Source organism: Lynx canadensis, chromosome C1 (assembly GCF_007474595.2).
Source record: "Lynx canadensis isolate LIC74 chromosome C1, mLynCan4.pri.v2, whole genome shotgun sequence".
NCBI lineage: Eukaryota > Metazoa > Chordata > Mammalia > Carnivora > Felidae > Lynx > Lynx canadensis.
This window is the reverse complement of record NC_044310.1, coordinates 192,995,036-193,020,030: the sequence shown is the minus strand read 5'-3', so window position 1 is coordinate 193,020,030 and position 24,995 is coordinate 192,995,036. Positions and strand designations below refer to the sequence as shown.

At 40.3% G+C, this 24,995-nt stretch overlaps 1 protein-coding gene across 10 annotated transcripts in view; it reads left to right on the top strand.

Annotated features, from left to right (window-relative positions):
• Positions 1-24,995, top strand: part of PLEKHM3 (pleckstrin homology domain containing M3) — a 200,404-nt gene that overhangs the window by 88,858 nt on the left and 86,551 nt on the right. For 8 of the 10 annotated variants that reach the window (XM_030324422.1, XM_030324421.1, XM_030324424.1 and 5 more), the window contains one exon: positions 721-914. In XM_030324422.1, coding sequence (XP_030180282.1) covers positions 721-914 — 194 coding nt within the window. Of the gene's footprint in view, positions 1-720; positions 915-1,059; positions 3,072-24,995 lie in introns of those variants that run through there. The other 2 variants (XM_030324431.1, XM_030324432.1) reach the window with 2 other exon arrangements.

The following is a 24,995-nucleotide window of genomic DNA, read 5'->3' as shown; positions in this document are numbered from 1 at the left end:
TAACACCAGAATTGGATATAGAATTGGAAGGATATATTAGTCTGTCAGCCCAAGCTCAAAGTTATTCTAAGAGCAATTCCTTTCTGCTCACTAATTATCCTGCTGTTTTCTATGCAAATTATCCTGCATAAATAATATCCTTTAAAGCTATCCTTTTTATTCCTTTTGAATTTTGTAATATGTACATGATTTACCTATATTTTGATGGCTACTTATAAAAGTGGTATAGAATATACATGTATGTAGTTTTTAAAATTAAGTCTGTTTAGAGTCTTCATTTTTTTTTTTTTTAATTTTGAGATGACTGTAGATTCCCAGGAAGTTGCATAGATAGTAAAGAGAGGTCCCATGTACCTTTCATCCAGTGTCTCCCATTGGTTACATCTTAGATCACTGTGGTACAATATCCATAAATCGGGAAGCCTACGTGGTATCTTGAGTCTGTATAGTTCTGTGTCATTTTATCTCATGTAGATTCATGTAATCACCACCATAATCAAGATACATAATTAATGGATTCCTTTCAATGCAACGGTTACTTCCACAGGTTTCTGGAAGAGAGAAAGAAAGCCACAACTTATATTTAGTTAAGTTATGGGCTTTTGCTGTGGCTCGCTCAGAAAGTAATGTGACTTTGGCCTTTCAACTCTGGTTCCTAGTTTGAGGAGGTGTGGAAAACTGGATGGTTCCCCAGACTGACTGAGGAAGTTTATCTTGTAGGTATCTAAGCAAGCCAAAGAGTTTCTGGAGTACGTGTACGAAGAGCCCCTGATCGACATCCAGCAGGAGAACCCGATGCTGTACCGCCACGCCGAGCCGCTGGCCACCGTGGTGCGGCTGCGGCAGCGGCTGAAATCGCTGCGAGCCTATTTGTTCAGCTGCCGGGCCGCCGTGGCTGAGGATCTGCGCCGCAGGTAGGTCACAGATGGCAGGCGGCTCCGGTTTGCCTTCCTCTCCCCGCCCTGGGAGGGTGGTTAGAGGACCTCCCTGGCCTTTCCAGTGGGCACCGTCTTCTGTGACTCTCGCTCCCGGCTCATCTTTGACGTTTTTCCTCCAAAGTCCTCTAAGTTGAGCCAAGAGAAATGAAAGTAATAGCTCAGCGTAACTGAAGGCGTTCCAGCCATGGAACTAGTTGCCACAACAGTGAAGACTTCTCCTACCTGTAGACGAACTCGAGGGGATGATCACAGGAGTGTCTTCATTGATCACTTATGTAGCACTTTTCACTTTTCCTGGTTTTATTTGTGAAATGAGCATGTTTGAACTATTCCATAAAGACGTTTTTCAGTGGAAATAAGTGGTTATTCACATCTTACTTTCCATCCAGAAACAGGCTTGGTAGGTGATGCCGGGGGTAGAGCCTGGGATTAAGATGCACCGGCCCAGGATTCTGCCTTTTCATGTCACCGTTTGTGCAGGCTGGTTTTCCATAGGGCAGTTATCTCCAAGTTCACAGAGCACACAAGTCCATGCCAGGTTCAGATCCTGAGAATAAAACTGAAGTTAAAATGTGCCTGCTCTCATCAAATTCCTTCTTTTACAGTTAGATTTTATTAGCATTTCAAGTCTCACCCTTGGCACATACGAACTAGCTTACACTTGAAATAATTGTTGATGGTGTTCGTAGGTCCCTGAAAATACCTTTTAATGTTTTAATGGAAATGACCAAAAGCATACCTTCGTCATGGTTTCTGGAGGGGAGCCTGCATGCAAAAGAACCTTTGGAAAGCGTTAAAGTGATACGGTTTGTTATTTGAGATCTGGTTAGATCCAAGGAAATGGACATAACCCCCAGGCATCTGAAGAAGACATCTTAAAAAGAACTAAATGTAGATAGTGAGGAGTACATAATATCATAATATCTAGACAAGCCCTCATAAAATAATAATGAAAAGGCAGCTGCCATAAAGCAAAACACTTCTCAGTGGTAGTCATTCTATTAACTAGTTTTTCAAAAAGCACTAGAAAAAGGTCAGGTTTTATTCTTGTAAAGTCTAGGCAGATCTTAATTTTAAAAGATCGGGGCTTTCCCTGAAAGGCAATAGGATTATAGGTCCAACTAAACTAGATATAAGATTTGTAATGTTCAAAGTATGTTTGTTCTATCATTTTCACTCTTGGCTTAGTTCAGAGCTAGTTTTTCTTTGCCTGTATTTTTAGACAATATTAAAATCTACACATGGGAATCATGTGAGGTACCTTTCTGGGACAGTGTTTTGCTTTGGATAAATATGCCACATCAGGGCATACGTTTAGAAATTAAACAGATTCTGTCTTCATTTGGAGGACTAAGAATACCTTTGCTGTTCCCGCAGTCTGGTGGTTTACTGCCATGCCTACCCCTTATGGCCAGACCACCAGGAAAGGAATAGAAGTTCTAGAAAGAAGGCATTCCCAGGGCTGTGAGAATGAAGACAGCAGCTTTTCTTCCTTTCCCTTCATTTTTCTTTCCTCACTTGTCCATGACCCTTATGTAGTGCAGTTCCTGGCACCAGACAGGCATTCAGCAAGTACTGAACGGATAGATGGAAGGAGGGAGGGATAGACAGGTGTCTACTATGCTGTCACTCTAAACCACTGAACAACGGCTGGTAGCCCAGTTTTGAGGAAGGAGTCAATCTTCTGGTTTTATTTCTTCCTTAGGTGTCCGTTAGCACAGTGTCTGACCCATCTGAAACCCTCAAAAATAGTTGTTGAGTGAATGAGCAAACGAACTAAAAAACAAAGAAGTAAAGAAAAATTTAGTTGGTTTTGTTTTGGAGATCAGTCTCAAATCTTTCTTCTCCGTTTCACTTCCAATGTACCACCCTGGTTTGGAGTCTCAGGACAATTGCAGTGTCTCTCTCCCGTTGAACCTTCGCATCAGGCAAATTATTAAATACAAGTATGGAGTTCAAGATCTGTACAACTCTCATCCAGTATATTGTTCTACTCTCACATATCCTGGGATGATTTAACTCTTTAATGCATTCTGTTGTGGGAATTGGTTTTTTTCCAATGGAACTGCTTATAATAGTGCATATACATAGTAAACACTCAATAAATACTATTATTCATACTGTTTTATTATCCTAGAGTGTTCTTGTCTCTGGCTTTAGAAATCTTTGTTTAAAGTTTCCACTTAAAAGCCACCCCTGATGCTCTGTCTACGGGACTCGGCCCCTCCTGCTCCTATGTCAGGAGAGGAGTGAGCCAGAGGAAGTGGTTTGGAGCACTGACCCTGGGTATGGGGCCTGAAGTTCCTGGGTATGTGATGCACACTTACTCATGCAGTTGTTGCACAAAGATGAGCGGAGCAGGAGGTTCCCTAAGACCAAAGAATGAGATTCCTATGGAACTCTAGAGGAGGCACATTGATTTTTCTTTTTAAAAATTTGTTCTTTGTTTCTGTATGCTTATATGCTGTGAAGATAATGGAGGGGCACCTGGGTGGCTCAGTTGGCTAAGCCTCTGACTTCGGCGCAGGTCACGATCTTGCATTTGTGGGTTTGAGCCCTACATCAGGCTCTGTGCTGACAGCTCCGAGCCTGGAGCCTGCTTCAGATTCTGTGACTCCCTCTCTCTCTGCCCCTCCCCACTTTCATTCTGTCTCTCTCAAAAATAAACATTAAAAAATATATTAAGGGGCACCTGGGTGGCTCAGTTGGTTAAGCGTCCGACTTCGGCTCGGGTCATGATCTCACGGTTTGTGAGTTCGAGTTCCGCGCCATGCTCTGTGCTGACAGCTTGGAGCCTGGGGCCTGCTTCGGATTCTGTGTCTCCTCCTCTCTCTGCCCCTCCCATGCTCATGCTCTGTCTCTCAATAATAAATAAACATTTAAAAAAAAATTTTTTAAATATATTAAAAAAATAAACCCCAAACATTGTTACCATGTCTTCCCACCTTGGCACAGGGAAAAGCATACCAGCAGCAAGAAGTACTGCTAGCTTCTGGTGGGGGGTGGGGGAGGGAGGAGGCTGTTACGGGGAGCTGTTCTCTCTCTATTTTGAAGTAGGACTATTTCGTGAAGCGGGTCTAAGATGTTCTGGGCTGCTGGTACTCCTCGCAGCAGGGCCTTACTTAATGTCAGCTGTGCCTTTTTTGAGTGTGCTCTAAATAACCATCACCCACCTAATAACTAAATTCCTGTCACCAGAGGCCATCGCTTACCTACCTTTTACCTTTATAAGGAATCTGACGTTTTAAAAACAAAATTAGCCAGCCCTGCACCTTTGATTAGAGATGATAAACTTATCTAGAAGTAATGTGTAAAGTTCCTTTTGTTTCACTTGGAGGCACAACATTTAAAGTGGAATATCAACATAAGAACCTACTGGATACAACTAATCTTATATAATCTTGATAGGAATTAAAGGAGGGAGGAGTTGGTGTGCAATAGGGGAACGAAAGAGAGCAAGAGAAGCCAGTTCTTACCCAGTTGTAAAAGGCATTCTCTCCCTGCCTGGTTTTTACCTCTGTACAGGAGTAGCCATTAATCTCCAGCAAGTAGGCCCAACATGCTGAAGACCTGTCAACGCCATATAAACAGAAGAAAGCAAACTGTTAATATTGCTGTCGTGAGAAAACTGAAAACAGACTGATTAATCGTACTGGTGCTCCCCCTGCCAGGGAGCTGACTTGGGTCGTCCCCTTATTAGGGAAGTCACAGTTTGCTTTTAGGCCTTTCATTATAATGGCCGCCCGGTCTTCATCCTCAGTGTTCTTGTTCTTGTTGTTAAATGAATGCCTTGTTCTTGAACCCATACCGCAAATCTTGACTGGCAAGGATGATTAGTTTAGAAAAAGTCAGTGTCTTCCATGAAGTCTAAAATGTTTACAGTGCTGACAGTTCACTGTTTCTGAGGAGTCCCAGATGGTGACCCTGTTGGATTGGTTCAAGGCCTAGTTAACTTTTCATGAGAAGAATTGTTTATAGTGTCCACACATGAAGGTACATGAAGAACTCTCTGAAAAATCTTAGCACTCTGAGGACACAGCCACATCAGCAGCGATAGGGAAGTGTTTGGGAGGGACCCTAAGAACTGGTAGAGGGTCTCAGCCCTGTATATTCCGCTGCACACAGGAACAGTAGGATGTGTGTGTAAATCACCTGTCACAAATGAGTGTCTTGGGCCCAAATTTGGCCTAGAGACATGTTTTGTTTGCCCTTTCAGGGATGGTCTCCTTGACTTTTAAATTGGTGGAACAGTTGCTAACATTTAAATAACCAGGAGTTTTCATGTATACACCACGAAGCTCTCTGGTTCCTCTGAGGAAATCAGAAGCTCTGATTACATAGGGCTTCTGTCATTCCTGGATGATCCTGGACTCCCCACTTCGCAGAGTCTCTCCTGCTCCTGTTCCCCCCAAACGCAGGGTCATTCAGTGCAGAATATGTTGCTGCCTTGTTTTTCTTATCCCCAGCCCATTTCATTTGTTTATGGTGGTGCCTGGGCCCATGTTAGATAATCATGGTTTTATCAATTAAAAAATGCTTTCCCACAAATATAATAGTTGTTCTTTACAACAGTCCTTTCAGATGGGAAACAGATGCCATTTAGAAAGAAGAGAAGGAACAGTGTGACTCTGAGATGCTACGTGACTTGCCTGAGGTGACAAATCTGGTAAGCAGCAGAGTCCCTGCTCCGAACCAGATCGCTGCTGCTCTCCCCGGCACATTTGCTGGTGGAGGTGGTGAGGGACAGAGGTCTCCAGGCTCTCAGGAGGAACCACTTTTAATTCTCCGAAAGCCTTGACTGAGGTCGTGTGGAAGAGTGGGAAGGCAGGCGGGGAGGTAGCAGACTGCGATGTCCCGGAAAATGGGGTTGCTGACCCAGGCGGTCCTGCGCTCCCCGTTGCTCAGTCAGGCTCGGAGAGCGAGGCGTGACCATGGGCTTAGCGTTTTCCCTAGGGCAGCATTTGCCAGACCTTCCCATTTCACAGACCTGTAAATTTAAAACAAAAATACGGAGCCATCTGTAGGGTTGCCTTCCATATATATCTTTAACCAAAACAGACATAAACATTACCACCTATTTCTCACCATTTCATAAAGGAACATAGGAACACTACCAAACAAACAAGAAAACAGGCAAATGGTCTCAGAAATCAAACCACTTTTAAAATTCAAATACATTTTAAAATTCATTCTATTCTCTTTCTCATTTATTTTACCTTGGACTGCTGAAAACATCAGACTGACAACAGCTATTTGGACTAACTTTTCAGAAATCTGACTTAAGTTCTTGACTTGTTGACTTCTTCTGAGTCTTAAAGTGTATCATTCAGTCTAGGGAAAGACATTCTAGAAATTAATGTGGGTATCTGAGTATTTCCCACTATCATCGAAATGTGATTTGGGGACTTGGGGTACCTGTGAATCCAAAGTTCCTCTTAGGATATAAATTTAAAACTATTTTCTCTCCAACACTAGTTGAGGCCAGTAGGCCTATTCTCCCAGTTGCTTTGGGCAGAATCGTATTGGGGAACATTTGGGCCTGATGGTTATCAGGTTTAGCCTTGGCTTAGACCACTCTGAAACAACAGCTTGACTTGGGAGTCTCAAGAGAATACCAAATGTGATTCTTCTACGTTTTAAGCCACCTACCTTTTCCTGTCTTTGGTCTCACATTTTCCTTGAAATTATAACCCTATCTACAGCATTAGTTCTCACTGAAATATCACCTTTACTGAACAGTGAGAGATTTCTACCATAAAGATTCCCATTTTTATTAACATTATTTATCCAGGTGAGTACCTGAAAAGAAAAGTGTGGGTGTGTATCCTGTCAGACTGGCATTGCCTCCTCTTCTGTGAAGCAAAATTTAGCAGCCTGCTCGGCTCTTAGACCAGCCCCTGTTGGTGCCACCTCATGTACCAAGATTGCCTTCCAACTCCTTCCTTTGTTACCGCGGGGCAAGCTGCCTTTCTGGTGAGCTGGGGTGGGGGGGTGGGGGGGGTGGGGGCGCTGCTAAATACAAAGGTTGAAATGTCCTTTGGCTATTTGCCAGCCTCTTAAACTTAATCTGCCCAAAACGGAGCTCACCTGTTGCCCCCACTGCTGTTGTCAACTGTGCCTGCCGCAGACTTCACCATCAAGCTGGATGGCACCTGTAGCCACCTGGTTGTCCAGGCCAAACACCTTTCTTTCATGTCCACATCCGGTCCCTCAGCAAGTACATTCACTTGCCGTCACCTGCCCGCTACCACCCAGGTGCCAGCCACTGCCTTCTTTCCCCCATGTTATTGCAGTAACGCGTCTCCCCCTTCAGTCTGTTCTTAAACTACAGCTAGAGCTCATGTGTAAATTAGATGATGTCAGGGGCGCCTGGGTGGCGCAGTCGGTTAAGCGTCCGACTTCAGCCAGGTCACGATCTCACGGTCCGTGAGTGCGAGCCCCGCGTCAGGCTCTGGGCTGATGGCTCAGAGCCTGGAGCCTGTTTCTGATTCTGTGTCTCCCTCTCTCTCTGCCCCTCCCCCGTTCATGCTCTGTCTCTCTCTGTCCCAAAAATAAATAAAACGTTGAAAAAAATAAATTAGATGATGTCACCCTTGACCCAAACTATCTAATAGCTTCACTTCTCCAGGTAAAAGCCAAGGCCACGTACGGTCTCATCCCCAGTTACCTCTGTGCCCTCTTCTCCCACTACCTGTCCCCTCATTCCCTCTGGTCACACCAGCCTTTTTTTTTTGTCTTTGAGCCGGCTCCTCCTGTGTGAGTTTCTATCCTTGCTTCTCCTTTCCTCAAATAACCACAGGGTTGCTTCCTTAACTCTTTTAGGTCTTTACACAGCTGTCACCTTAATGAAGCATCCTTCACTCCCTTCCACTTCTTCCCCCCATACACTTTCTGTCTTCTTTCTGTGCTTATCACTATATTACATGGTATCTTGTCTGTCTCCCTCTCTCGGGCCGGCATGCGTGGATATGGAAGTTGTGTTTTGCTCACTCTGTGCAGCCATATACAGTGGTCCTGCCCTCCCCGTTAAATGTCAGCTACAAAAGGTCATGGTTTTTATCCATTTTGTTCACTGCTATGTCCCCAGGGCCTAGAACCATACCTGACGTAGAGAGCTAATCAATATCTGTTGAACAAATGAGCTAAATGAGTAAAGTACTGTTACCAAGATCCCACCTGTTTAATTTGGTCACACTTAATTGTTTTCTTATTACAAAAAAAAAAAAAATACCAGTCATTATAGAAAACAAAAATAAGAAAACCAACCATTATCCTACCACTTTGGTGCCTATGTTTCTAGACTTTTTCCTCTGCAGATTTTTTCCTCGTTAAAATGGTTTCATACTGCACATACCACTTTTAACCCAATCACTGCACCTGGCATACTGTGGACATCTTTTTATGCCAGTAAATATTTGTATTAAGCACGATTCACTAAACAGAAATGGTGCTTTGTAGTGTGAGCATACCTACATACCATTGATCCTGGAAAAGTAAATAAGACTATTATTTAGTGTACCCAAAAGTTTGCGTGTCCTAATAATATGCTGAGAAATCATTTCATAGCAACACCTCCTCTTCCCCTGCACATTTCCCTCCCAAATCAGAGTAGGTGGAGGGGCTATCTGTCACAAAGAGAAAAGATGGCTTGCTGTTGGGAATTGAATATGCCTAATTGAGGAGGCTAGTTTATTAAGACATATCTCTTAAGGCAGCCTAGTTCTTAAAACACAATCTACACAGACATGACTTGCTGTGTCTCTGACCTACATCTGAGGACTATTATAACCAAAATCTGAGATCTAATTGTACAATTATTAGCCAACAATTTTAGAAGAATAAGCAGTAGTAGGACTTGAAGCATGTCAGTAACACTTAAATTCAGTAAATGAATACAACTGTTTGCTCTTTATAAGATTTAATATTAGCCAGATTGTGTGGCTTTATTTTTTCATGTTGGCTAATTAAAAGTGTCATTAGCTTGCAGTTGAGGCTTTAGTCTCAATAGATTATGAATCTATCAGAACTTTGAAACTACCAAAACACAGGATGTTTTTGAACGCAACACTTCTCATTCTACTTTAAGAATCCTTTTCCCTTGGATGACTTCTAGAACTTCTAAGGTTTTCAGGTCCTCTAACCTCTTGATCTCCTAATAGCTCCTCCCCCTTCTGTCATTTTCTTCAGCGATCTTGTTTAACAAATCGTGTACCAATATCAACACTCTAAAAGGGAGCTACAGGTTGCAAAAGACCGTGTCATTCAAAACTAAACTGATTAATAAACTGTGAAAAAGGAATTCTGGCAAGTGATATATTAATTTTACTATAATGTACACATAGCTTTTTACTTGCTGAAATCCTTCAGAAAGTTAAAAAGTGATTTTGTTTTATTCTGAGAGGAAATGAAATATACAGAAATGATCTAAAATCATTTTGTAAAGGATGACAAAAAATAAAACTCAGTGTAGTTAGATAAATATTATGTTCTTGGAACTGTTAAAAAAATACTATAAGAACGTCTTCTAGGATCTATAACTGTGATACAATCTGTCACTTTTGCAATCAGACCCCAGAATAATCAACCAAAATTAGTTCCCAAGTATTCCTACTCCAGGTTTTAGATTGTTACTAAGGAACGTAAACACAATCTCTGAATGAGCAGGTAAAAGAGACCCTTATTTCCCATAACTATCTGCCAAGATATAATATCTGATGCAATCTTGCTACTTTTTCAAGCCAATGAGATTAGCAAAATGAGGTATCTAGATCGAAGCTTGTTTCTTCCACATGGGTTGCTATCGAAATGTCTGCCTTTGATTTAAAATTGTTTTTCCATTAGCTGGGAGCATGGCTAGGCATATGATTCCTGTCCACATCCAGCCTAATGTAGCAATTTCAGAAAGAGTTTGCAGCTCATATGAAGAACACCAAATTGCATCTCCCTGGGTATGCTTCACAGTGCTTCTCGCTGATTTTAGGGTGGGTGATACTGCAGCCCTCTCAACTCAGTACAAATTACCCAACCTGGAGCACAGATTCCTGGAAAACACAGTAATACTACATGAATAGTTTTCTTTTAAATTACTCTTTATGCACTTCTGTCCACATTCTTCGTTCAGGCACATAGGACTTAAAATAAAAAATGGAGGTTGTATGTGTGTGTGTATGTGTGTGTGCCCATATACATGGGCCTTTTCTTCAAAACCTATCTCTTACGTGTGCTAACGGTTCCATGACAAACTTTTTTTTTCTCATTTTAATCATTGGGCTTTTAAACGCCAGTTGTGCACCACCGAGAACTGAGCTTCAGGGAAATGGTGGTATTAAATCTGTCAAAATCCTCCAAAGGGTCTGCTTACTTCAGAGTCTGACCTAGTGCCTCTTCTCTCATTAGCATCAAAGCTTGGTGGGGACTGAATTGAAGTCCTCAGAAATTAGTTGGGTTAAATGAGTCTTGATTTATTTGACTCAGTGACCTATTACAAAATGGAATGAGGGCCTCTACCTTTATTATTATTATTATTATTATTATTATTTGAGAGAGTGTGTGTACATGAGTGGGGGGGGGCAGAGAGAGAGGGAGAGAGAGAGAATCTTAAGCAGGCTTCAGCTCAGTGCTGAGCCCAACATGGGGCTCAATCCCACAACCCTGGGGTCATGACCTGAGCTGAAATTAAGAGTCAAGTGCCCAACCAACTGAGCCATCCAGTTGCCCTGACCCTTACCTTTTTTGTAAAGACTACTGCCTTTGATTTCATTGGCAATTATCTCTGCATTTTTAACCCTGAGTACCAGTTGCATAATATAAAGGCTGAATCATATATGACCATTTTCTTTTTTAAATTTTTATCTTTACCACCATTCTCATTAAAGCAATCTATAAATGAAGCCTAAGTTACCTTCTTGGAGTGTCAGGAAATTCTAAAGGTGTTAAAGTAGAAAACTTTGGCATTAGAAATGATTGTGCTACTTGATTTCCATGATTCTTTAGCAAGTTTCTTCATTGTTCTTTGGTATCTGAGAACTTGATAGTGCTGCCTGCCAGTAATGTGGTTTTCCTTGATGGATGAGTAAAGTGTGGAGTTGACTCTCTCCAACACATTTGTCCTTTGGCTCTGATGGCAGGACTGACCAGATGAACTTGCACTGGCATGAGCTGGGCTGTTCTCATGGTTGGCTTGCTGGAGAAATGCTGTCAGATCTGATGATTAATAGCCCTGCAGTCCAGTAAGGTCACTTCATCACAGAAAACCCTAAACACACAGTCACCTCATCAGAAAGCAAAAGACAGCACCATTCTGTAGCAAAGATCATGTTTACCAGAGGATTGCAAAATTAGATTACTTTCAGTTAGTTTGCAGCCTTTGGTTCCCAATATGTTGACTTTTAGAGGGAATATTGGAGAAATCAGTAACTAACTTTTATGTAACATTTTAATAGAAATGAAGCATTTCTATTGAAACATTTAATTGAAACATTTCAATTAAGAAAATACAGGAGAGGTATGTGTGCATGTGTGTGCAAAAGAGCTTCCAGCTGGGTCCGCCTCTCATTTTCTCTAGGCCATTCCAGGGCCAGGCTCTGTCAATTATCCCTACTTTTGTATCTATAGTTTCTTCCTTTACTAGCACCTTCATTTTAGCATATGAGTATGCCCAAGTCTCTCCCAACTTTAAGAAAAGAATCTTTTTGAGGCATAAAACTTATTTGAAGAAGTAATAACTGAAACCTCTCTAGCCTGGGGAAGAAAACAGACATCCAGTTCTAGGAAGCATAGGGAGTCCAAAACAAAATGAACCTAAAAAGAGCCACACCAAGACATAATAAATACAGTGTCAAAAATTAAGAAGAGTATTTTAAAAGCAGCAAGAAAAAAGCAACTAGTTACATACAAGGGAATACCCATAAAACCATCAAATGATTTTTCAGCAGGAACTTTGCAGGCTAGAAGGGAGTGACATTATATATTCAGGCATATAGACTGAAAGGAAAAATCTTACAACCAAGAATACTCTACCCAGTAAGTTTATCATTCAAAATTGAAAGAGAGATAAAAAGTTTTCCAGACAAACAAAATTTTGAGTTCATCACCACTAAACCAGTCTTACAAGAAATGTTACAGAGGCTCCTTTAAGTGGAAAAGAAAAGGCCATAAGTAGAAGAAAATTATGAAGGAAAAAAATCTCACTGGTAAAAGCAAATATATAGTAAAGGTAGTGGTTGACCACTTATAAAGCTAGTATAAATGGTAAAAGACAAAAGTGGTAATATCAACTATATCTACAATAATTCATAAAGGGATACACAAAATAGAAAGATGCAAAATAGGGGCACCTGGGTGGCTTAGACGGTTGAGTGTCTGACTCTTGACCGCAGCTCAGCTCATGCTTTCACAGTTCATGGGGTCAAGCCCTGTGTCAGGCCTGTGCTTACGGTGCAGAACTTGCTTGGGATTCTCTCTCTGCCCCTCCCCAACTTGCTCATGCATATGCTCTCGCTCTCTCTCAAAATAAATAAACTTTGAAAAAAAAGATGCAGAATAGATCAGATAGATGAAACATGGGGGGTGTGGTTAAGAATGTAGTGTGTTCTTTTATAATGTGTTCAAACTTTAAGCGACAATAAACCTAAAATAGACTGCCATATACATAGGGTATTGTATATGAAACTCATGGTAACCATAAACCCAAAACCTGTAATAGGTACACAAAAAATAAAGATACAAATATCCAAACATAACACTAAAGAAAGTCATCAAATCATAAGAGAGCAAGAGAAGGAAGAACAGAGAAGAACTACAAAACAACCAGAAAACAATTAACAAAATGGCAATAAGTCCATACCTATCAATAACTACTTTAAATGTAAATAGACTAGGGGCACCTGGCTGGCTCAGTCACTTGAGCATCCAGGTCTTGATTTTGGCTCAGGTCATGATCTCAGAATTTGGGAGTTCGATCTCCGTGTCAGGCTCTGTGCTGACAGTGCTAGAGCCTACTTGGGATTCTCTCTCTGCCCTCTTCCCCGCACCCCCCCCCCCCGGCTCTTTCTTTTTCTCTCAAAATAAATGAACTTAAAAGAACAGGAAAGAAAGAAAGAAACAATGGCCTTAAATGACACATTAAACCAAATGGACTTAATAGATACATAATGTCCCATCCCAAAACAGTAGAATGCATATTCTTTTCAAATGCACATGAAACCTTCTCCAAAATTACACATTAGTCTACAAAACAAGTCTCAATAAATTTAAGAAGATTGAAATCCTATCAAGCATCTTTTGCAATCACAACAGTATGAAAGCAGAAACCAATTACAAGAAAAAACTAGAAAAATACACACATACTTGGAGGCTAAACAACATGGTACTAAACAATCAATGGGTCAATGAAGAAATCAAAGAAGTAATTTAAAAAACACCTTCAGGCAAATGAAAATGGAAGCAACGTTCCAAAATCTATGGGATCCAGGAAAAACAGTTTTAAGAGGAAATACAAGCCTACCTCAAGAAACAAAAATGTCTAACAGTCTAACCTTACACATAAAGGAACCAGTAAAAGAACAAACAAAACCCAACATTACTAGAAGGAAGGAAATAATAAACATCATAGCAGAAATAAATGAAATAGAGACTAAGAAAACAATAAAAAAAATTAATGAAACTAAGAGCTGGTTCTCCAAAAAAATAAACAAAATTGATAAACCTCTAGCCAGACTCTTCAAGAATAAAAGAGGGCTCAAATAAGTAAAATCAGAAATGAGAGAAGTCACAACCAACACTAGAGAAATACAAAGGATTTAAAAGACTATGAGCAATAAATTGGATAGCTAGAAGTAGATAAATTCCTAGGAACATATAATCTTTCAAGACTGAATAAGGAAGGAATAGAAAATCTGAACAGACTTTCTGTTCTCCTCAGCAAACAAAAGTCCAGGACCAGATGAAGCATTCCAAAAAATTTCAGATGAAGAAATGCTTCCAAATTCATTCTACAATGCCAGCATTACCCTGATACCAAAACCAGACAAAGACATTTAAAAAAAAAAAAGGAAATTACAGATCAACAGCTTTGATATAGATGCAAAAAAACTTCAGTGAAATATTAGCAAACCAAAGCCAACAATACATGAAAAGGATCATATACCATAGTCAACTGGGATTTATTACTGGGATACAAAGATGGTTTAATATCCACAAAACCAACCTGATATACCACATTAACAAAAAGGAGGGTAAAAATCATATAGTCATCTCAATAGATGCAGAAAAAGCATTGGACAAAATTCATCCATTTATGATAAAAACTCTCAAAGTGGGTACAGAGGGAACATACCTCATCATCATAAAGGTCTTATATGACAAACCCACAGCTAACATCATACTCATTGGTGAAAAGCTGAAAGCTTTTCCTCTAAGATCAGGCACAAGACAAAGATGCCCACTCTCACCACTTTTATTCAACATTGTGTTAGCAGTTTTAGTTACAGCACTCCCACAAGAAAAAAGAAATAAAAGGTATCCAAATTGGAAAAGAGGAAGTAAACCTGTGCTAGACCCTACAGACTCCACTACAAAACTGTTAGAATAAATGAATTCAGTACTGTTGCAGGATACAAAATTAATATATGGAAATCTGTTGCAATTATTATGCATTAACAATCAGAAAGAGAAATTAGGAAAACAATCCCATTTACAAGTGTATTAAGAAGAATAAAATACATGGGAATAAATTTAACCAAGAAGGTGAAATACCCTAAAGAGAGAAACTGAGGATGACACAATAGAAGAATATACTGTGCTCAAGGTTTGAAAGAATGTTGTTAAAATGTTCTTACTACCCAAAGCAACGTACAGATTCAGTGCAACCCCTGTCACAATACCAGTGGCATTTTTCACAGAACTAGAACAAATAAACCTAAAATTTGTATGGAATAGCAAAAGACCTAGAGTAGCAAAAACAATCTTGAGGTATCATGCCTCCTGATTTCAAACTATATTACAAAGCTATAATCATCAAAACAGCATGGTATTAGCACAAAAACAGACACATAGATCAATAAAACAGAATAGCCCAGAAATAAACCCACTCATATGGTCAACTAATCTACAACAAAGAAGGTAAGAATATACAATAGGGAAAAGACAGTCTCAATAAATGGTGCCTAGAAAATTGGACCACGTTCTTACACCATATACAAAAAATAAACAAAATGAATTAAAGACTTAAATGTAAGACCTGAAACCATAAAACTCCTAGAAGAAAACGTAGGCAGTCAACTTTTGGACATCAGTCTTAGCTATTTTTTTGGATCGGTTTTCTCAGTTGATAAAAAACAAAGCAAAAACAAAAAATTGGGACAATATCAAACTAAAAAGCTTTTACCCCACAAAGGAAGCTATTAATGAAATGGAAAGGTAACCTACTGAATGGGAGAAGATATTTGCAAATAAGGGATCAATATCCAAAATATATAAATAACTCATTAGTATAAAAAAAAAACCTGATGAAAAAATGGACAAAGCACCTAAAATAGATATATTTTTTTAAGAAGACATACAGATAACCAACAGACACATGAAAAGATGCTCAACATCACTAATCGTCAGGGAAATGTAAATCAAAACCATAGGAAGATATCATACCTTTCAGAGTGGCTAGTATCAATACAAGAAATAAAAAATGTTAGCAAAGATATAGAAAAAAGGGATCCCTTATGCAGTGTTGGTGGGAATGTACTTGTTGCAACCACTGTGGAAAAGAGTAAAAAGGTTCCTCCAGAAATTCAAAATAGAACTAAAATCAGATGATCCAGCAATTCCATTTCTGGGTATCTATCTGAAGAAAATGAAAATTCAAACAGATGTATGTACCCCTGTGTTCATTACAGCATTATTTATAGTAGCCAAGATATGGAAACCACTGAAGTGTCTATCAGTGGATGAATGGATAAAGAAATTGTGGTATACATACACAAAGTGGAATATTACTCAGCCATAATCTGATTTCAAAAATGAAATTTTGGTTGGGGCGCCTGTGTGGCTCAGTCAGTTAAGCATCTGACTTTGGCTCAGGTCATGACCTCGTGGTTCACAGGTTCGAGCCCCGCATCAGGCTCTGTGCTGACAGCTCAGAGCCTGGAGCCTGCTTCGTGGATTCTGTCTGTCTGTCTGTCTCTCAAAACATAAATAAAACATTAAAAAAAATAAAAGAAATGTTTTTTAAATGAAATCTTGGGGTCTCCTGGAGAAATATTGCCATTTGTGACAACATGGATGGATGTAGAGGTTATTATGCCAAGTGAAATAAGCCGGAGAGAGACAAGTACCATGATTTCACTTACATGTAGAATCTAAAAAATAAAACAAAAGAATAAACAAAAAATGGAAACAAACTAATTGGTGGTTGCTAAAGAGAGGGTGGAAGGGTGAAATAGGTGAAGAGGATTAAGAGGCACAAATTTCCAGTTGTAAATAAGTCACAGAGATGTAAAATACAGCATAGGGAATTAACATTTTAATGACAATGTGTGGTGACAGACGGTAACTAGATTTTTAAGTGCTTATTTTCTAATTTATGTAATGTTGAATCACTTTGTTACATACCTGCAACTAATATTGTATATTAATGACAATTAAAAAGGTTTTTCTAATTGAAATAATACATTTTCTTGTTTAAAAAAGGAAAAGATCCCTTCTTAGTCCTACCTCCTTTTTTTTTTTTTTTTTTTTTTAACCTATGGCCAAGTTTCTCTTTTTTTTAAGGGCTACTTCTTTAAAGAGTAATCCATAGTCCTTCACCCCTCTGCAATCTGACTTCCCTCTTCCTCTCCTGAAATCAGTTCGTTCCAGGTCGCTAATGATTCCCATTTGCCAAATCCAGCAGAAACTTCTCGAGCTTTGTGACAGTCTTACTCATATTATTTGACCTCTCCACTGCCTTGGATGCCACTGACCCTCTTTTTCCTTCTTGAAATTCTCTCCTTTCTTGGCTTTGCTGCTCCTGGCTCTTCTGCTTTTTCTCCCTCCTATCACCTGCTCCTTCCCAGTCTTCTTCCCGCATCCACTCCCTAACTAATACTGTTCTGCCAGGATCCAGTCTGGGTTTTCTGTTTTTCTAATATGTGCTGTCCTGGGCTAGCACTTATGGCTTCACCTAACACCTGTAGGCTAAGGGCACACAAATCTCCTGCCTGGACTCCTGGACGACTTTTCCTGGACATTCTGCAAACAGTTCTACTCCTCTGCCCCAACTGAGCTACCTGTTGCGCAAAGACAATTCCTCTTCCTTGTTCCCTATGCCGGTAAGTGGCCATGCCATTTACCTAGTGGACCTAGCCGGAAAACTGAATAATCCCAGGCTTCTTCCTGGCCTTCACTTCCTGTTAGTCAGCATGACCTGTGGATTCTTCTACAGAAATCTATCTTGTGGCAAGCCCACTCTCTACAACCCCAGAGTAGCCATTTAAATTCTGTCCAGGCCCCCATCATTTCTCGCCTAATTTACAAAAAAGTTGTCCATCCCTCTGTCTCTCCCCCATCCCCTTCTGCTGCCGGGGTTCTTTTAAAGTCACAGATCTAACCATGCTGTCCTCCTGCACTTCTGTGGCAGCCCCATCTCTTTTGAGGTAGATGTGTAGCAAGGCATTGGGAGACCTCTCGTTTCTGGCTCTGCCCTGCCTTTCTAAGCTCCTACCCATCTGTACGTGTGCACTGCTCTTTCTTCCTCCCGCACAGCCGGTCCCCTGAGAGCACTTTGCTCACACTGGCCTCTGTGCTGTCACACGTGCTGCTCCCTCCACCTAGAACTCCCCTCCTTCCACACCTTCAGATTACCAATGGGCAGTTCTCTGAGGCCTTCCCGAGCAGGTGCTCTGCAGGTTTCCCTCACCCCTGCAGGTATGTCTCCCGGTCTCAGCACTCCGCCTTGTGAACTGGAGCCATTTGCTTACTTGCCCGTGTATCCCACTTGTCTGCATATTCTTTGCTATTAAAAAGCCGTGTTTTCTCCAAAGCTCCAGGGCCTAGCACAATGCCCGTCACATATTATGTACCCTGCATCTATTTATTGCATTGAAACATATGCTGATTTTAGGTTTTTACCACAGTGACAAGTCATAGAGGTTGTAAGGTTGGATTTCATTTGCATTAAATTCACTGGGAGGTATGATGATCACAAGTAGTGTTTTCTGACGAAATGCAAATAATCATCCATTCTTTATTGAATACATTAATAGTAAAATTAATGCTGACATGACTATCTTAAAGGGACACCCGGCTTTGCCTCCTGGATATGAATCACTCCCCCAGGGGTCCCTGAAGTGGCTGTGAACTTTTCTCTGCATTCCCTAGGCAGCTCTGCGTGAGGCAGTTTACTGCTACCCAAGCACACACCGGGTCCACAGGTCCTCTGCAGCCCCTTTTAGTACTCAGAGTGTAAGGGAAACTGGCCCCTGGGAGTCCCAACTCGTTCCGTCCATTTCCTAAAGAGCTTGGTCGATTGAGCCAACTTGCCCACGTAAACCACAGCAGGGAAGAGCCCTTGGTGTCACCCTGATGGGAAGTTGCAGGCGCTTTCCTGGGCTTCGCTTTTATGTTATTATTTACCCCCTTGCTTCCCTTTGGATGGTCTGCCTAAAGGAGATTTTCAGAGACCGTCTTGCAAACCCAACCTGCCGTGAAGATGGGAGGCAGTGAGAAAGAAGAACAGCCTGATATCTGGCCCTGCCTTTGAAACCCTTACCTTCTCTAAGCACAAGAGTGTGTTCCTACTTCTAAATGGCTGGAAAAAAAAATTTTTTTTTAATTTACATTAAAAAGCACCAGTAAGGAGATACATTTTAATACCTCTCAGTCTTCCCTCTCAGGAAATTTACGGTCGTATTTGACTTTAGTGCTTTTGTGCTACAATTGCCATCCTGAGGGAAAAGAAAAGCTGATTGACATTATCGTCTTAAAAGCCTGTGGATTTTGTGGCCACCACCATATCTCCTGAACACATCTTCTCCAGACACACTCAGCTTAGTTCCTTTGTCTTTTCTGCATATATTGCATTTTCTAGTTCTTTGTGTCTGTTATGACCGACCCCGTATAAATTATAGTAGTAGACACTGACAGGTGGTAGAGAGGAGACAGTAGATGAGGTGCTTCTGCGGGGAGAGAAGACAAACGTGAAATATATTCACACCCAGAAACATTAAACACATAGATAACTTTAGCAGTACAAATAATGTTAGATGACCGTGCTCAAAGTTGGTTAGTTATTGTGAGAAGAGGAGTGGTAGTTAATGAGCAGTGTTTGGAAGCAAGAAGGACCTAGCCCAGTAAGGAGAATCTGGAAATCATTGCTCATCAACTGTGTTCATTGACACATTCATCTCCAGCCCTTAGCACAACACCTGGCTTGTTGTATGCACTCAGTAAGTTGTTAACTGGTTAATGAACAGACTGGCTGTAGTACTCTAGGAAGAGTCTACCAGTACGATTTGATTTGTAAGTTTATAATTATTTCTTACATCCTGTGTACTCTGTCATAGAAGTCTTAGGATTTTAGAGCAGGAAGGACTAAGTGGCAAAACATCGAGATGACCCTGCCCTGTGTTTGTTCCTGCTAAGGTCCATTTCAGTCAGTTTCCTTCTCCCACAGTGTCCGGCTGACCTACGTTTGTGCAAACCAACGGAAGAGGTAGAAGCTAATCTTGAAATGATTTTCCAGCCTACCTACTTGATTCACTCTGTCTCCATTTCTTAGCCCTTCTGACACATTGCTTTCATTTTACTTTATTTAAGGGATTTCATTATTAAGCATTTGCTGTTTAAAGATTATTCCTCCCATTGAGCCATGCTCAAACATTCCATGTCCCCTTATTGGACTATCATATGTTGCTACACTAGCTGCCCCACTCTAAGACTGCGTCCTAGGTTTCCTATTTGGCATGTATCTTTAGGTCTCAAGTTTTCCTGCAAATGCTTACATTATATATAAATAGGAAACTATAAATGCAATGTTGTATTCAGATTGGATCCTTGACTAGAAAAAAGGACATTAGACAATTGGTGAAATTTGAATAAAGTCTATAATTTGCATAATGCTTCCTTTCTTAGGTTTGGTCAATGCACCATGGTTGTGTACGATGTTAACATCGGGGTAGCCAGGTCAAGTACATGAGGGTTATAAACATTTCACAAATAGAGGAAATGTTAGAAACCTGTAAACGTGCTGGTTATGTTTAAAACAATTTTTCAAGCAGGAGAAAAATTGCAGAATGCCAAAGTGTACTTTAGATAATTCCAGGAAGTGTAAGGAAAACAAATAACAATGCCTTTCCCTGCTATGCCCCTTCCTATTCAGTTCCCTTCTAGGTCCATCCCATCCATTCCCACAGCTTTAACTGTCACCTCTGTGCTGATGTCAGAAATGCCCTGGAGTATTCCACATCTCTTCATCCCATATTTCCAAGGCCCATATTTGCTGGCTCTCCTACAAGCACTCTATATTCAGCACGTGTGAAACTCAGTTCTGTATCCCCTGCCCTGACAGCCTGCCCTGTGTAGGCCAGTGACATCACCATCCTGTCACCCAAGCTAGTTACTTCAGTCTCTTTTGATTCCTTTCTCCTCTTTCACAGATTCTAAACATTGTCAATTCTTCATCCAAAAGGTCTCCTGTATTACCTATCCCCCACTTTCACTGTCCTCCTGTGGTTACCCTAAAATAGACTCTCAAATACCTGTCGGGACTATCTCTGCCTGCAGTCTGCCCATAATCTCTACTGCCTTCAGAAATTGGGCATGACATGGGGCGCCTGGGTGGCGCAGTCGGTTAAGCGTCCGACTTCAGCCAGGTCATCACGATCTAGCGGTCCGTGAGTTCGAGCCCCGCGTCAGGCTCTGGGCTGATGGCTCGGAGCCTGGAGCCTGTTTCAGATTCTGTGTCTCCCTCTCTCTGCCCCTCCCCCGTTCATGCTCTGTCTCTCTCTGTCCCCCAAAAAAATTAAAAAAAATAAATAAATAAAAAATAAAATTAAAAAAAAAATTGGGCATGACAGAGTATATCAGTGTCACTTTCCTGCTGAAAAATGTGTAAATGGCTATATATTGCTTCTGGCCTAAGTAGCAATAACATCTACCTACAAGAGACATGCATTATATAGCTAAATTAGATAGTCAGCCTGCCTCCCTCTTTCCTCTACTCCCACCTTCAAGAAAGTGGAAGGAGTACAGGCCTTTGGAGTTAGAAAGTCCTGACCTTGAATCTCAGATTTGTGACTTTGGACAAATTAGTCTTTGCCTCAGAGCATCAGTTTTTTCTCACATAAAATGGAGGCTATACTTACATGTAGGGCACTTGTGAGAATTAAATTAAATGATGATGTATGTCGGGGCACCTGGCTGGCTCAATTGGAGGAGCATGTGGCTCTTAATCTCAGGGTCGTGGGTTCGAGGCCCATGTTGGGTATAGAGATTACTTAAATAAATAAAACTCTTAAAAAAAAAAAAGAAGGAAAGAAAGAAAAGAAATGATGATGTATGTCAAGTGCCCAGCCCCCAGTGGATTTTTCTTACTGTTATTGGTGCTTAATACTATAGGGTGCCAGGAGGAATACATCTCTCAATCATCTCTGTCTTGTATGCGTGTTTTTGAAAATGGAAGTGGTCTACCTTCCACAACAAGGAGCCTGTCTGTAGTAGGGAAACTTATCCCTCACGTGGAGGAATAGGCACTTTCCCCATAACCTACCCACCTGGGCTTGGAATGTGTACCCCCTTCCTGCCACAGGTGTGGCCCTGAACCATTAGAGATGAAGAGTCCAGCCTCAGGTACTATAATGCATTTCCTAGAATATAAGTGCCTTGCCATTCACTCAGTCTATTCTCATTTCTGTGGACAAAACAGGGCATTTTAGCAGAATTTTTCAGAGCCTATCATACTTACTAGGAGAACTCCAAACAAGCATATGCCTGTACCAGACCTCCATGGGGGAAGGAATTTATCTAACAGGTGCCCTTTCTTCAGTGGCTTAGTACAGTGGCTGACACATAGTTGTGCTTAATCAGTATTGGATAGATAGAAAGATGAATGGAAGGATGAAGGAATGATTTAATCTCTAGGATTTGTCTATTAATGCATGCATAATTGAAAGACTGAATAATAAATTTCCCAATGAGCTGGATATTAGCTCAGGGATTCTAAACCTTGGCTGCACTAATCACCAGGAGAATTTTTGTTTCGTTTAACACTGATTTCTGAGTTCTACCCATGTTTATGCCCCGTTATTTTCTAAAATCTCCCCCAAGTGATTTTAATAGACAGTCAGGGTTGGGGTCAAACATGCTTGACCATTCTAAAAATATGTATCCTGTGCATAACTTACCATTCTCAATTAACAATTTATATATCTTTTCCTCACTTGACTTAACTCTCCTTGGCTTATTACTGGGAATGTCTTATTCACAATTTTCCACCTAGTGCCTGGCACAGTGTTTGGTATATAGAGGACAGTTATAAACGTTAATTGAATAAATTGGTTGTTTCATTTAAGATACAAAAAAAATCGCACAGTACCACAAAAGACAAAAAAATGCTGGCACCATGAGTTTTATTTTGGGATGTATGTGTGTTGGTCGGGAGGGTTCTAACCGTCTATACTTTGGTATGATTTTTGTCCATAATCCATTGTTTTTTTCCTTTGTTCACAGTCATTTATCCAGATACTGTAAATTGACAGCAGCTAAATATATTAGACTCTGTCAGGGAATCCCAATTTGAAATATTTCACCCCATTAGTCCCATCTGTACCTATGCACTAAAATTCATCATGATATATGCAAGAGGATAGTTCATTAATGTGATATCAAGCACCATTGTCCCCATTAAAGAAAGCCATAAAACCCTGTAGACAAAGACACACAGGTTGCCACACCGATTTTCTCAATTCCATAATCTAGTAATTTAGGCATAGAACTGGAAAGATATTTAAAGACATCATGTTCAGTAGTCTTTATTAAACATTGAAGAAGCTGGAGCTAGGTGGGTTTTAGGATTTGTCTGAGATGACACAACCTGTGAGAGACACAGCTAGTGCAAGAAACCTGATGTTCTAACCCACCGTGGATTGCATTAGAGTCAAAGGTCAGGATAAATTCCAAGAAATGCCCAATCTTCTAAGACTGAATCAAGAAGAAATGCAAGATCTGAATAGACAAATTATAAATAGTGAAATTGAATCAGTAATCAAAAATTTCCAGCAAATAAAAGTCCAGTACCAGATGGCTTCATAGGTGAATTCTACTAAACATTAAAAAAGAGTTAACACCTATCCTTCTCAAACTATTGCCAAAAAAAAAAAAAAAAAAATAGAAGAGAAAGAATACTTCCAAATACATTCTATGAGGCCAGCATTACCCTAATACCAAAACCAGACAAAGACGGTCAAGAAAGAAAGAAAGAAAGAAAGAAAGGGAGGAAAGAAAGAAAGAAAGAAAGAAAGAAAGGGAGGAAAGAAAGAAGAAAGAAAGAAAGAAAGAAAGAAAGAAGAAAGAGAAAAGAGAAAGAAAAGAGAAAGGAAAGAAAAGAAAAAAGAAAAAGAAAAAGGAAGAAAAGAAAATTACAGGCCAGTATCACTGATGAACATACGTACAAGTATCTTCAACAAAATATTAGCAAACCAAATTCAGTAATATATTGAAAGGATAATAGGCAGTGATCAAGCGGGATTTATTCCAGGGATTCAAGGAAGTTTCAATATCCAAAAATACACAGATAATCCACATGATAAACCACATAAACAGAGGGATAAAAATTATATAATTATCTCAATAGATGCAGAAAAAGCATGACAAAATTCAGCATCCACTTACGATAAAAACTCAACAAAGTGAGTCTAGAAGGAACATACCTCAACATGATAAAAGCAATATATGACAAACCCACAAATAACGTCATACTCAATGGTGAAAAGCTAAAAGCTTTTCCTTTAAGATCAGACACAAGACAAAGATGCCCACTCTCACCACTTTTTAAAAAAATATTTTTTAATGTTTACTTTGTCTACTTTTGATGGGGGGGAGGGGCAGAAAGAGAGAAAGAATCCCAAGTAGGCTGCACACTAGCACAGAGCCTGACAGGGCTTGATCCCACAACTGCAAGACCATGACCCAAGCCAATATCAAGAGTTGGAAGTTCAACCAATTGAGCTACCCAGGCGCCCCTCACTCTTACACCTTTTATTCAAATTATGGAAAATGATAAAGCTGAGAAAAAGATAAAAAAAAATAATAGACCATGAGGGGAGAATTAGAGAACTAAGTGATTTAATGAAACGTAATAATATCTGTATCATAGGAGTTCCAGAAGAAGAAGAGAGAGAGAGAAAGGGGCAGAAGGTTTACTTGAACAAATTATAGCTGAGGACTTCCTCAATGTGGGGAAGGAAGCAGACATGCAAATCCAGGAGGCATAGAGAACTCCCTTCAGATGTAACAAGAATAGGTCTCCACAACATATTACAGTGACACTGGCAAAATACAAAGATAAAGAGAGAATTCTGAAAGCAGCTAGGGACAAACGGGCCTTAACCTATAAGGGTAGACACATAAGGGTAGTAGCGGACCTGTCCACTGAAACTTGGCAGGCCAGAAGGGAGTGGCAGGAAATATTCAATGTGCTGAATAGGAAAAATATGCAGCCAAGAATCCTTTACCCAGCAAGGTTGTCATTCAGAATAGGAGAGATAAAGGCTTTCCAAGACAAACAAAAACTGAAGGAGTTCATGACCACTAAACCAACCCTCCAAGAGATCTTAAGAGGGAGTCTGTGAGTGGAATGCTGTAAAGACTGCAAAGGTCCAGAAACCTCACCACAAGCATGAAATCTACAGATAACACAATGACACTAAATCCATATCTTTCAATAATAACGCTGAATGTAAATGGACTAAATGCTCCAAACAAAAGACATAGGGTATCAGAATAGATAAAAAAAACAAGATTAATCTACATGCTGTCTATAAGTGACTCATTTTAGACCTGAGGACACCTTCAGATTGCAAGTGAGGG